The sequence below is a fragment of the Triticum aestivum genome, chromosome 5A (genome assembly GCF_018294505.1).
Source record: "Triticum aestivum cultivar Chinese Spring chromosome 5A, IWGSC CS RefSeq v2.1, whole genome shotgun sequence".
NCBI lineage: Eukaryota > Viridiplantae > Streptophyta > Magnoliopsida > Poales > Poaceae > Triticum > Triticum aestivum.
Genome location: NC_057806.1, coordinates 394,993,003 through 395,007,968, shown reverse-complemented (window position 1 = coordinate 395,007,968; position 14,966 = coordinate 394,993,003). Strand labels below are relative to the sequence as shown.

Sequence of the window (14,966 nt, the reverse complement as noted above, 5' to 3'; positions counted from 1 at the left end):
TTCTCTATATGCATTTGCTTCGAGGGTAGCAGGATCAGTCACTCCCATTGAAGACCACTGCCGACGCTCCTTGGAAAATGCCGTCCTTACCCCGGCAGACGGTTGCAATCGCACCCCGGTTCAGATTCTCATTAGAGCATCTTCATCAGGTGCGCTATCTTAGTCGCGCGTTGAAAAAAAACTGTTTTTTTTGCGCGCGTGGAGCCAAAACGGGCGTTCCAGAAGTCGCGCAAAAATCGTGCGCTATCTTAGCCGCGCGTTGGAAAAAAACTGTTTTTTTGCGTGCGTGAAGCCAAAATGGGCGCTCCAGAAGTCGCGCAAAAATCGTGCGCATGGTATAACCGGTACAGCGCGCGGAGGAAAACGTCATCGCGCACCGCTTATTTCGTGCGCCCGCTACCGCGCGCTGGACATTCGAGCGCCCGCGACCAACTGCCGCCAACCTCTCCGGTCGCCCCGCCTTCGCCCCGCCCCGCGCTGCCGCCGGCGAAATCCGACCGATGGAAGGCCGCGCCGACATCCCCCAACCCCTCCCTACACCCGCGACCCCTCTGCCGCTGCCGAAAACCCTAGTGCGGGGATGAGCTTCGGCTTCGCCGCAGGCGGCCCTCCTCCAAGCACCAGCCTCGCGCGCGGCCTTTTCATGGCACCACGGACGACCTCACAGGGTGGCGTCGTGCCGCCGCCCGCCGTGAAGCCACGGGACACCGACTCCAAGCAACCGAATGCGGCGGCGGCGGGAAAGGTGTCCGAAGAAGAACAAGGAGGAGAAAATAAAGAGGAGGAGGAAGAATCGTCTTCGGATAAGGAGAAAGAAGAGAAGGAGGAGGATGTGCCAAGGTAACAGTTGTTCGTCCCGAGTGCAGAAGCTTACATGGGCCGACGGCCTACCGCGCGGCAGGTGTCCAAAGATTTAGTGAGCTGAGGCCTACTAATAAATCTAACAGAAAGCAGAGAGCAGCTGACCATGCGCGCCTGAAAATTGCATCAGTTTCGGTTTTGATCGTGCAGTTATCTGAACGCAGAGACACGTGAAGCAGAAATAGCCGATCACATTAGCACTTGTGTTTCTTCTCCTGCAGCACGGATTAGCGCCATATCGCTGCTTCAGAATCTTGATTTTGCTCTCTACTAGGATCTTGGATGATACCTGCTGCTGATAGCATACATGCTACTACTGCGATTTTTTCAAATCTCAAATGCTTATACCGATTTCGTAGAGTTCGTACAGACCCGGCGCCTGTTCACTTTGCTGTCGGTTAGCAAGCAGATTGCGCCTCTGGTGCCTGATCTTGCAGCAAAAGCTGTGTGCACGTTACCTACCACAAGACTGAAGACTGAACTCAATTCTGTTATTGGTACCCTCTGTTGCTGGTACTGATTAACCTGTACCAATTATTTTATCTCTGTACGTAATGAATCATACTACAAGGTTTCTCTTTCTAGTGGGTGGCCGGGTGCGGAGCTGGCTGACAGCCTGAGAAGTAGTCTCCCTGTGTAAACAAATATAAGAGCATTTAAATCATTATTGCAGTGATTTAAACGCTCTTATATTTCTTTACGGAGGGAGTACAGTAGAAACAAACCAGTATACGCGGATGGGGAAAATGACAATCACAACAAAGAGTTGAGTTGCTGCGTGCGTCCCTCGCCACATGGCATGGCAACATGAATATGACCACGCCACACGGACACGGTGGTGTGACCAGATGATACGATGTGACAAACGCAAGACTGGCTTGCTTTCACCCTCTGCGGCGGTATGCGCTCCCTCTGTCAAAAGCATACACACCTGCGTTTATCTTCGGTTTGTTCCGTTTGGCATAACATCACAGTGGACCAAGTCTCCTTTTATGTTGTCGTGACTGTTTCTCACGCCAAACCATAAAGTAAGTTCAGCAGATCACAGTCCGGTAACTGCAAATTGGGTGCAAGTATGCAATTGCAACTTCTATAGGGCCCGCAAAAGACTCGATATGGGCATATGGCTGTGATGATCTATTGCACTAAACGCCGCCGGGTCATTTTACTCGGTTTCTATATATCAGCCATAAAACATGAAGGCTACGTTTGACAGCGCAATATTTTTGGAGTTTTCAGATAATCGCATGGTTATAAATACGTACTTTGATGTTAAGTGTCACTGAGTTAGTACGTTCAACCCTCGTCCATGCGTATCTAGCGGTCAAAACTATGACAAAGGCAGTGCCGGCCAGACATTTCGGTAGTATTGCCAAAACTGTGAAAAGCCACAGTTTTTGAAAAATTAAAATATTCATTGCCCTTATGCTGATATAGCTAAGTTTTCAAATACTATGGGCTTTAAAAAACTCTGCTACCAAACTAATTTGAAGCTTTACAAATAATGAGATCAACTAAGGGACGCCGCCCTCATTTCTTCGCGCAGCACAGGTACAATTCCATGGAATACGAAACAAATCGGACAGTTGTGTGATAATTTTGACAGAATTAATGCTTGTCATATTTCCCATCAGAAAATAATACCCCCTCCATACACAAACGTAAGACATTTTAGATACTTTAATATGGACTAGATACAGACTGAAATGAGTGAATAAATACATTAAAATGTGTCTATATACATCTTAATAAAAAAGAGCTACGTAGAACATCTTGTACCTGTTTACGGAGGGAGTACTTGCCGTATTTGTGTACACTAGTAATTCTGTACGTGCAATGCATGTTATCATATCACAAAAGATATTAATTGCATTGCACATTAGTAGTAGTATTAAAAAAGATATAGTTTGCGGGTTGAAATTAGGTACTACTCTATCGCACAATGTAAGATGTTTTCTAAAGCTAGTTTAGCTTGAAAAAAAGTTTTACATTGTGAGACGAAGGGAGTAGAATATAATTAAAACACTATATTAGGAAAGATATCAATTGCGTTGCACGCATGTTGATATTGGGTAGGATGTAGTTACGTGGCTACCACTAAAGTTGATATTAGGTACGATTTAGTTACACGCTAAAAACACCGGAGCAACATAGACCATTGGATAGACGCGTTTGAACGGGTGAGATGCGCTAGATCTTCGCAACTCGCTCTTTTTCTAATGGTATATAGAATATAGTAGATATGTATAGCATTTGTTTCGGATTATAAAACATTTTAAATAAATTAAATACATACCAAAATAAGTGAACAAACACGCAAAAATACGTCTATATACATTTGATTCAGAAAAGAAGTAAAACATCTAATAATTCAAAACGGAAGGGTACAGTTGGCACAAAGCTTCCAAAAGTCACACACTCCACAGTCCACACACCCACACAGCTCCAGGGGTGGTTGGTGGAAAACAGCTTGGTCGGCGGATGATCAGGACCAGAGAAAGAAAAGTTCGCCCACACATAAAGCTCGGCCAGCGCGGGAGTCCTTCATCCCGACGGCTATATAACCGGGGTAAAGTTAAACCCCTCGATCGGTTTCGTCCCGAATCCCAGCTCTCCTGATTCTGAGCGCCTCCATGCGCATCTGCTCCTCTTCCCCATCTCCCCGCCTCCTCCTCCTCCAGACCTAAGCCATCCTCCCCATGGATTCCCGGAGGCGCCCCGCGGGTTTCCTCACGCAGGCCAACGCGCTCCTCCGCAAGAACCTCTGCCTCCAGGCAATTCTCCTCCCTTGCCTGTTCGCTTTTATCTACTCTGTGCTGTGTTGATAGTTGATACGCCGCTTTGGGTGCGCCCACCACGTGCTTGTGAGTATGCCTGCACGGTTCTCGGAGACGCAATTGGTTCCCGGTGGGTAGAGCGCGGAAAGTTCCGTTGATCCTGTGTGTTTCGAGAATTTCCAGTGGCGCCGCTGAAATTTTGGCACCAGCCGAGTTCGGCATAAATCTGCTGGTCCAGCTTTTCTAGGATTCGACGGCGTTGCAGACTAGTACATGGCAGCATGGAACGCCGCATGTTTCTTAAAACCTTGATGCCCTTTAATAAGATTTCTTGTAGGCATGCACATTCTTATAACGCAGTAATGCAGCATCTGACCCTCTTCATGGCTGACTGCGATGCAGAAACGGAACCTCAAGACAAACATTGGCATCACCATCTTCCCGATCCTCATCTGCGTTCTGCTCCTCGTGCTCCAGAACATCATCAACAATGAGCTCGACAAGCCCAAGTACAACTGCGGTTGTGCCTGCGTCGACACCGACATATACGGGACCTGCAGGAAGAGGGAGTGTGGCGTCCAATACTCGACGCTGGAGCAGGTCTGGAGCTGCGCGATTCCCAGCCCGCCGCGGTGGCCAGCACTGATTCAGGTTCCCCAGCCTCAGTTCCGGGCTGTCAGAACCGTCTCCCAGCCATTTGATGATTTGCCCGATCCGTCATGCCGTGACTCTTTGTCTTGCCCTGCCAGTGTCCTCATCACTGGAAAGGACCGAGGGTTTGCTGAAAGTACGTGCTTCCACAATGCAACTCTATGCATACCAACTGTTCATAATTAAGATCGATGTATCTTACTTGTTGAGTACTTCCCGTTTTCCAATTGACAGGTGTTGCAGGAGGTCTGTTTCCTGTTTTCGCTCCCACTCTTAATGTGACAGATTATCTTGATGCTCTCTCCAGGATAGTTGTTGTGAGTTCCTTCTATGCCCAATTAAGCTTTTTCTCTTGTATAAGTTGCATGGCTTCTTTTGTTGTGTTTACGGAAGTACTGGTTGTGTTGATTTGTCTCAGGGTTCAGACACCATTCCAGGGTATACACAATTGGTAGAGCCTGCATTTTCTTCTTCGGATACTTTGTATCTGCTCCAGCCTCAGTGTGTGCCCTACTTGTCGCAGACCATTTCATATAATGCCGGGGGCATACCCCTCCTGCTAAGTAAGTTAAAACTTCCTTCCGTAAGGTATTTAATTTACAGTTTTGTATTGGGAAACTTAAATTAATTTACTGGAAAGTAGCTTAAGTGTAGATATGTGACGTACTGTTTTACACCAAAATTTATCTGCATTTGAAGGAACTCTATTTAGATGTGGACTTTCAATAGTTCAGTCTTTGATGGGTCCTTCTGTTTCCTCGAATACGCAAGTGACCTGCACATCTTTGTATTAGAAAGAAGAAGACCACAGAATGACAAATACAATAACACCCTAGGCTTCAAAATGACCGACAAACATAAAAGAAGATGAGAAAATACAGAAACACCAAAAGGTCCAAACTTTGCAAATGGCAGTTACTGTGGACTAGCAGAACAACCTCGTACAGCTCTAAGTGTTGGGTGACTGCGAGTGCCTTTACATGGATCTTATGTTGGAATATTCATAACTAGTTAAAGTGCATGCCCTTTTTGTGTGGAAAATAACTGAAGCATGCAAATATCTAAAAATACATACTTCTGTATAAAGATTCTCCTAATTATATATATTATATACTTGACAGTCGGTGTAGCTTCTGTTTAGCGGTGGCAGGGTAAAACATAGTGGTTCAGAATGATGGTCTAGAGTAAAACAAGCGGTATTGTGCAGCCGAGAGAGCAATGGTACCTTTGTAGCGATGTGAGGTAGCAACTGTAGCAATGTGTAAGCTGAAATTGCAGTTTTGTTTGACAATATGTGTGTATTATGTCCCGTAAATAAATACATAGTATTTATTCCATGTTAGTTTTTTTACAACAAACCTTTCTGCATATACAGTTATACACATAACTCAAAATGATGAATATTTTCATAAATGATCTGGGAATATAGCGTTCGCTATAGCACCCACTATCCAATATCCGTTATAGTGAAGCTAATCCATTACAAAGAATACAAACCTGCTATCCGCTATTCAAAACATGGATTATAAATAATTCATAATTCACTTTCACATTTTCTTGTTTGCATTCTGCTTTTAATACAATCAGACAGGAACAAATTGACTAGTTACTATGTTAGAGAAAAACTAATTGTGAATCAGTGGATTTTGTATCTTGGTATGGTTATAATTACTGGTACTGACTACGGAACACTGACTTTTTGTGTAGTCTGTTTGACCAGAATAATTAGACATGTTAATCTTTTGTTTGGATTCTTTTTTAGACCTGCTATTATTGCTGCTCTGACGTCTTTATGAAATGAACCAGATATACAGTGTGTTGAAGGTGTGTTGTTGTGGCGTGAGAGTACATCAGTTATCAATGATGTATTATTAAAGGGTTATATACAAAGAGGAGGAAAAACAAACGAGTTTATTGCAGGTTATCTTCCTATCTTTGTAGCACCAATTTTTTGCCTCTTTGCATTTGTAGCAGGTTTACACAGCAGTGAGATTTTGTTAAACAATTTCGTAATAACTTCTGATAAACTGGCCCTTGAATGCTGCCCGTGTTCTTAATAATTGCTTGAGCTCATCTACCCAAATATGAGAATGAAATCTCATTAGCAACACTTATTTTGCATCCATGTATAGTTTATAGTTGTGTTCTTTGCAGGTTATGACTTCTTGAGCTCAACGGAGTATGGCCTCGGTATAAACGTGTGGTACAACTCTACCTATGGCGGTAAAACCGCATTTTCATTTATCGCAGCATTACGAGTTCCACGCTTGGTGAATGCTGTATGTGCTCTGTTTCCCATTAATTCATCTCTGAGTATTTCCAATTTATTGTGGAACATGGCAACTTTTCTTACATCGTGTTCGTTTCCTACAGGTATCCAACGCATATCTCAAATATATCCGAGGACCTGGGATGGAAGTGTTATTGGAATATGTAAAAGATATGCCCAAAGTTGGAACAAGTTATAGGTTCGACCTCTCTTCTCTTATCAGTCCGCTATTCTTCACATGGATCGTTGAACTGCTTTTCCCAGTGAGTATGATGAGATGTAACATTCCTTAAGTGCACTCAAAAGGGCTGGGTGTATTACAGAGTCAGTAGAGCTTGGAAATTAACTCTCCTTTCCAGGTTATGTTGACGTATCTGGTGTATGAAAAGCAACAAAAGTTAAAAATTATGATGAAGATGCAAGGTCTGAAGGACGGACCTTACTGGATGATATCTTATGGTTATTTCTTCATTCTATCGGTTGTGTATATGACATTTTTTGTGATTTTTGGATCCTTGATAGGTAATGAGTTTTCACAATTTATTTACGAGTATTCTTGAAAGAACCAATTTTACTCATGAAGCTGCTTTTGTGGGAAAAATATATATGTATTCCAAATTGACCTTATTTTGTGCAGGTCTCAATTTCTTCAGAGTCAATAGCTATGGCATACAGATTGTTTTTTTCTTTGTCTATATAAATTTACAGATTGCTTTTGCCTTTTTTGTGGCATCTTTCTTTTCATCTGTCAAGATAGCCACAGGTCAGTGACTTAAACCTGTAATATCGAAGTCTAAATTTTCTTCTTGGAATTGACAAATTTCGTCTACCCCCCTGCTGCAGTGATTGGTTACATCTATGTATTTGGCTCTGGCTTACTAGGGGCCTTTCTTTTCCGCTTTTTTATTGAGGACATAAATTTTCCCCGTAAGTTGCTGGCCTAGCCAATCTGCAATTCGATTTATATGTTATATGGCCATATGAGTAACAAGGTTCATATTGTCTACTCAGGTGGTTGGATATTAGTTATGGAGATTGTCCCAGGATTTTCGCTCTATCGAGGACTGTATGAGCTTGGTCAATATGCATTCTCTGGAAATGCTATGGGAGCCACTGGCATGACGTGGGAAAATTTGAAAGACCCAATCAATGGAATGCGTGATATCTTGATCGTAATGACTGTAGAATGGGCATTGATGCTTGTGTTAGCATTCTATTTGGATCAAGTCTCTTCAATAGGTGGCAGTGTAGGAAACCCCTTGCTCTTCTTTAGATGTCTGCAGAAGAAACATGCACCACCATTACAAAGTAGCTTTGTGCAGCAGAATCATAAAGTAGCCGTTGATATGGAGAAAGAAGATGTTGCTCAAGAAGTAGGTTACCTGCCATAGTTTGGCACTTCCATCTTTTTCTACAGCACATTTGTATTAATACTCGTGCTTTGATATCTATTCAGAGACAAGTAGTTGAGCAATTATTGATGGATTCCAATGCAAACCAAGCTATCATCTGTGACAATCTGAGGAAGGTTTATCCTGGAAAGGATGGAAACCCAGACAAGCTGGCTGTGCGAGGATTATCTTTGGCCCTACCAAAAGGCCAATGCTTCGGAATGCTTGGCCCAAATGGAGCTGGGAAAACATCATTCATTAGTATGGTACAGTACTGAAACAGCATGCAGTGGCATTTTTCGTGGAAGTTGCGTAAAGTATTGCCACACACCTTGATTAACTTTGATCTGATCTTTCCTCAGATGGTTGGACTTACTAAACCTACATCTGGTACTGCTTATGCACATGGAATGGATATAAGGATGGATATGGATAACATATATACAAATATGGGCGTGTGCCCACAGCATGAGTATTTATACTGCAACTTATAGCTCATCTGGCCATTAGCTTTCTTTACCACATCACATTGTCTTCTCATGGTAACTGGTCTTGTCTGAAATGCAGCTTACTTTGGGAAACATTGACGGGAAAAGAGCATCTATTCTTCTATGCTAGGTTGAAGAATCTTAAAGGTGCTGCATTAGTGAAGGTACATCTAATCTCTGTAACTTTGTTTTGGTCTAGTACTTGCATTTCATTGTAAGAGAATTCAAACTGCTATCTTCATTCATCAGCCATATTATTCAGCATCTCAATGTATGTACAGTATTATTCTTCAGCATTGCTGGCCCCATTTAAACACATCAACTTTTCTTTCATTATCAGGCTGTTAATGATTCTCTGAAAAGTGTAAATCTGTTTCATGGTGGTGTTGGTGATAAGCAAGTGGGAAAATACAGCGGAGGCATGAAAAGAAGGCTCAGTGTGGCAATATCATTAATCGGAGACCCCAAAGTATTCTTCTTGCTTTTATGTTTCAAGTTTCAACCCTTACTGTAGAAATTTATTTGCAAATTGGTTCTGAAGCTGAAGGAAACATTCCTTAGGTTGTCTACATGGATGAGCCAAGTACAGGACTAGATCCGGCATCAAGAAATAACCTGTGGAACATTGTGAAGGAGGCTAAGAGAAACCGTGCAATTGTTCTTACTAGTAATTATGATTCTTTTCCCTGTCCACTCATGCATCTACATCATAGACTCTCCTGTCCACCATTTTACTGCATCTGAAAATAACAATGAATATCATCTGTTCAAATGCATCTGACAGCACACTCGATGGAGGAGGCAGAAGTACTTTGTGACCGACTTGGCATATTCGTCGATGGCGAGTTCCAGTGCCTCGGAAACCCCAAAGAGGTACATTATCTTCTTAAACCTTATAAAAATTACTGTAGCAACACTTCTAAAAATATTTACCACTATAATGCCATACAGCTGAAGGCAAGATACGGGGGTGCATACATATTTACTGTGACAACATCTCCAGAACAAGAGCCGGAGATCGAAGAGCTAGTCCATCGTCTATCACCAAGGGCAAACAAGATCTACAGTCTTTCTGGCACTCAAAAGTTTGAGCTGCCGAAGCAGGATGTGAGAATAGCCGATGTCTTTCATGCAGTTGAGAGGGCGAAAAGCAGGCTCAGTATACATGCCTGGGGTCTCGTTGACACTACCTTGGAGGATGTCTTCATCAAGGTTGCCAAGGGATCACCGGTGTTCAATGATGTTGCATAGATTGTAACCTGGAGAGTGTCTTCGTCATGGACGGCCAAGGGACCCCAACCCCAAGCATTCCATGTGACTTCGTAGATAATCTTGTGAGTTCATAGCATGTAGGCTGTGCTAGGGTAAAAAATCATAGCATGTAGTTTTTTTTAAGGGAAAACCTTATTTATATATGATTTTTTATGTGGTTCAACTTTTCGAGAGAAAGTGCAAAAAGGAAAAAGGAAAAACAGAGACAGATTCTTGACAGTGTTATTGCAGAGCAGAATCGTTGGTTACTTTAGTTTGTCAGATAGATTTATTTCCTGAACACTTTCTGAAAGTGAAATTCCATTTTGCATTTCCGAACACCTTGTTCAATCCCCAAGCAACTTAACATTTTGTATTTATTTATTTCTAAAGTTTTAAATTTGAATCACTCATAGTTTGTAAAATCTTTTGACATGATGTTGATATTTTTTAATATAAATTTGGTCAAACTTTGTTGAGTTTGACTTGACACAAATCTAATACGCGAAGTGAAAAAGGACTAGAGGTAGTATTTTGACGGGATGTGTGAAAATTATATGTATATATTTTTTCTTGGAAGATACTTTTATAATACAACAAACATTGGGATTTATACTTATATTCTAGCTGAAGTTAAAGGTAAAAAAAAGTTGGGTATGTCTAAACGTCATTCCTTTTTAAATCAGGAGAGAGCATTTGTAAAACAAAGCATTTTCATCATATTTTGCTTCATGTATTCTGTAAATATATTAGTACTTTGGTGAGTGTTTGACAAAAAACTACCACAATTGGGGTTTCCATCCCATAGAACTACCACTTTTTTAAAAGTGGCTGATAACTACCAAAAAATTGGAATCGCGTGACTAAAAACTACCAAGTCGACGAAACGACCGTTTTAGAGCGTTTAAACCCGATTCTGACAGCAGTGGCCCACATGTCAGGTGGACGCCAACGATAATGGCTAACGGCGCTCGCGCGTAGCCGTTAGGGTCGGTCGTCGGTCGCACCTGGTCGGACCAGGACTAAGCTGGCCGACCGGGCCGCTCGTCCCCACCTGCTCCATCACTCTCCCTCGAGCTCTTCTCCTAACCCTAGCCGGCGGCGTTCATGGCAGCGATGGATGCAAACTCCGGCGCCGAATCGCTTGGAGGCATCCCCCCCGACATGGTGGGAGGCGCTGTTGCCGGCTTCTCCGAGGTTGATAACTGGCTAGGCAGCACAGGCTTCGTGGTTCCACAGCCTTCCCAACCGCAATGACAGCCGTCCCAGATGTCGGTGAGGCCGCCTCCGGTTGTAGTACCGTCGACGAGAAGAAGCGTAGGTCGAGGCCGGCGCAAGCTTCCTCGTCCTGATGGCGGAGCGAGGTATGGCAACTGATTTCTCATAGTGTTTATGTAATTTTAGGTTAATTTTAGAAGCATGGTATATAGGCTAGTTGCACACTTAGATTCAGATTAGAACCATGTTTGTGCACAATGGTTAATTGAAATCTGTTAGGAACCTTAACATTGTGTTGTGTTTTCAGTGAATCCAAACTGTCAGAGAACTGAAAAATAGTTAATTGTCAGAAATCTTAATATTATCCAGGCTGTTTAATTATAACTATCTTAATCTATGTTGCAGTATTGATGACCCAAAGTGGAAAATTTGGTTTCATTTCCTAGCAAGAGAATCTGTGGTTAGAAGAATTTACCAGTCAGACATATCATATATTACTCTGGTTTCTCTTATTGCGTGTGAGGGCTGTGGAGCTGATGATTATATGTACTATGTTGTTGATGAGGAGAAAGGAATAGAAGGTCTAGAGCATGTTGATTGTGAAGATGATGTGCAGCAGATGTTGATCCAATTAGATAAGGAAAAGATTGTGAACATACGAGTTGTCAGAGCAGATGAGCCTTCTAATGTAGATGAAAATAGAGATAGTTATTTTGCTGAACATTGCATTAACATACAACAAAGTTTCACGAAACTGGTGGATGCAACCAAAGACAAAAAGGATGAGCTTAAGAACAACAATCTTCAGAGAGAAGCTGACCTTAACCATTTTGAAGGTGACACTGATGTGTCTGAATTTCTTTCTGATGAAGATGGCAACAATGTGGAATTACATATAGGCTCCTCCTCTGAAGAAGAAGCTGCAATACAAAATAGATCGGTGGTCCAGAAGCTGAAGGCAGTGAGAAATCCTGGTCCAACAAGTAGATCACACCATGAGGTTGAGAAGAAGGAAAAACCAGATTGGTTTCCTGAAGCAGATGAATTTTGTTTTCCTGGCAATCCTGGAATTAGTGATGAAGAAGCTGAGCTTGAAGGAGCTTTCAAACTACCAAGTGGTAGGAAGAGAAGGTTGAAGAAGATAAAGGAAAGGGTATGGTTCAATGAAAAGCTTCAAGATCCACAAGAACAGCTTTGTAAGGGATTGTGCTTCACCAATGTTTATGTGTTCAGAGATGCACTTAGGGATTTTCACATCAGAACTTTGAGGAATTTCCAGTATCACAGAAATGCCCCTGATAGGATTATTGTTTGGTGCTCAGAGAGAGCACATGGATGTGATTTTTATATCTGTGCCTCTAAGATAGCTCATGAGAAAACTTTCTGCATCAAGAAGTGTGATATGCTGCACACTTGTGGAGCATGTGCAGAGAACACAAAGGTTACTACAAAGTGGTTGTCCAAATCAGTACAACCAGCATTGAGACAAGACATTAGAGCACCTATGGATGCATTAATAAAAAAGACTAAGACTAAGTTTTTAGTTGATGTTTTAAGAAGTCTGGCATATAGGGCAAGGAGGAAGGTTTTTGATGTGAAGCAAGGTGACCACAAGCAACAGTACTTGAGACTGAGGGATTATCTTCAAGCTGTTCTTGACACAAACCCTGGGAGCAGATGTATTGTAAAAACATTTGTTGACCCATAAAACCCTGCACCCACTCCTAGATTCAGGTACATGTTCTACTATTTGGCAGCTTCAAAGGAAGGGTTTCTGAATGGTTGCAGACCATTTATAGGTAATTGTTGTTGAATTTACTATTATGAATTTTGGGTCATATTTGGTCTGTAGCTAATGTTTTACTGCATCTACCCCATAGGAAGGGATGGACAACAAATTCTTGCTGCCACAGGAAGGGATGGCAACAACAACATCTACCCCATAGCTTTTGGTGTGGTTGACAAGGAAGATGGAGACAGTTGGACTTGGCTTTTAACTTAGCTAAGATGCTGCATTGGTAGTGGTAACAAATTTGGAACATACACAATAATATCTGACAAGCAAAAGGTTAGCAAGTAAATCATTGATCATTGTTGCTATAGTATAGTACTTCATAGAACTATTTCAGTGTGTTCATGTGTGACCCTGTTTTCTGAATGTATAGGGGTTACTTAAGGCAATAAATGAGGTGTTCCCTGATTCACCTCAAAGATTCTGTCTTAGGCACATATATGCAAACTTCCAAGCAGTTGGGTATAGAAGCAAAGAACTAAATAAGTGTGTTTGTAAGTGCATCTAGTGCCCCTTAGTGATTTTGGTGTATTGAAGACTTATAGGTTAAGGGACTAATGTGTTTGTGAGTGTGCACAGGTCTATAAGTCTACGAGGAGTTTGATATTTACAGAGGAAGTCGCCCCCTAAAAATGAATGTCTTCAACTGAAGACTTTGGCTTTCTGAAGACTTTGAAAATGAAGAAATTGGTGTGACCGTGAAGACTTGATATTCATGCGACGAATATGAAGCTTAAGACTCTTGTTTTTGTAGTTTCGTTTTTCTCTTTCTTGAGTCATAGGAAACAACGTATTGTTAAAGGGGGTCGAGGAAAAACTAAGGAAAAGTTTCCAAGTGATGCTCATCTCAAAATCCTACACCTACCAATCCTTTCGAGTGAAGCCATTGGAAATCTCATACAGTTCAGTCCATTTCTTCGGTGATAGAGACGAAGTTCTTCCGGTCTTTGAGGAATTTGTTCTCACTGAGGAGTTAGGAATTCGCCAGTGCGGATTGCCTACAAGTGAGGAACATGATAGCCATGAGGAATTTGATAGCCAAATTTCCGACCGTAGCTGTGATGTGCGTCAGCTATCCCAAAATATCTACCCACCTAACGGTCATATCAAAGGGAATTTATGTCTTATCATGTCGGGCTGCTCCCTAGGCTATAAATAGCCACCCCCTACAACCACTAGCTGGTTGGCTGCTCCGTGAGAAACTGACACTTGTCATTGAGAGCATCCCATCCTCCGAGGACTTTGAACGAAAATCATCAAGTGAGGAAAAACCTAAAACCCCAAACCAAACACCAACAAACCCAAAGTTATTGAGCATCACTGAAGAGATTGTTTCTGTGTGGAACCGACGCTTGTTAACTTTGGGGACTGTGCATCCTCCAGACGGTTAGGCTTCATGGTCTAGAGCATCCAAGAAGAAATTGTGGATCGCTGAGTGACCGAGTCTATGAAGGTTTGGAAGTCACCTGAAGACTTACCAAGAGTGATTGGGCGAGGTCTGTGTGACCTTAGCTCAAGGAGAATACGGTGAGGACTGTGTGTCCTCAAGTTTAAATACCCAGCTGCTCCAACCAGACGTACAACTATCACAACAGTTGGAACTAGTCTACCAAATCACTGTCTTCACCAAGCTAATTGGTTCTATTTTCTCAACCCTTTCATTTCCTCATTACTATGTTGTTGTTCTTGATCATTACTGTTTGAAGACTTTGACTGAATACTTTCTCCATTTCCTCAATCCTATTTCTTCAGTCAGTTTGTCTTCAGCCTGCTTAATCCTGTGTTTACGCTTTCTGTACTTTGTGCTTGTTTTCATCATGATGACTGTGCTTCTGTTCTGTTGTGCTTGCATCTGAGTACTTATTCCACTGCTAGTCGTTCGTGACTTAGGAATTTCCTCAGTGCCGAATTTGTAAAAATCGCCTATTCACCCCCTCTAGTCGACTTAACGCACTTTCAATTGGTATCAGAGCAAGGTATTCCCTTGTTCTGTGTGATTTTGGTTTAACCGCCTGGAGTTTTAGTTATGTCGAATGCAGGTATGATCAAGGTCTCTGCTGGGTGTCCTACCTTCGATGGGACGGACTACCCCTACTGGAATAATAAGATGTGAATGCACCTTGAGGCAATTGACAATGATCTCTGGTACGTTGTGGAAAATGGCATTCCTTCTGTCACTCCTACCATCAACGCTGCTGACATGAAGAGATTCAAGCAATTTGACTCTCAAGAGAAGAACATCATATGTGGCCATCTGAGCAAAGGGCA

The 14,966-nt window shown here is 42.3% G+C and overlaps 1 protein-coding gene across 2 annotated transcripts; it reads left to right on the top strand.

Moving 5' to 3' along the window:
* The first annotated feature begins 3,384 nt into the window (after positions 1-3,384).
* Positions 3,385-9,934, top strand: LOC123103584 (ABC transporter A family member 7). Of its 2 annotated transcripts, XM_044525219.1 has the most exons (18): positions 3,385-3,635; positions 4,041-4,425; positions 4,524-4,606; positions 4,708-4,852; positions 6,096-6,209; positions 6,444-6,568; positions 6,663-6,821; positions 6,918-7,080; positions 7,196-7,321; positions 7,402-7,485; positions 7,570-7,931; positions 8,015-8,215; positions 8,312-8,421; positions 8,517-8,601; positions 8,778-8,906; positions 8,999-9,104; positions 9,222-9,310; positions 9,389-9,934. In XM_044525219.1, exons 1-18 carry the CDS (start codon positions 3,561-3,563, stop codon positions 9,686-9,688), a joined length of 2,841 nt encoding a protein of 946 aa, XP_044381154.1. In that variant the 5' UTR covers positions 3,385-3,560; the 3' UTR covers positions 9,689-9,934. The 2 variants fall into 2 exon arrangements, with proteins under 2 accessions (XP_044381154.1, XP_044381155.1); XM_044525220.1 differs by lacking the exons at positions 3,385-3,635; positions 4,041-4,425; positions 4,524-4,606; positions 4,708-4,852; positions 6,096-6,209 and having other exon boundaries at positions 6,438-6,568; positions 6,663-6,757.
* Positions 9,935-14,966: the final 5,032 nt, after the last annotated feature.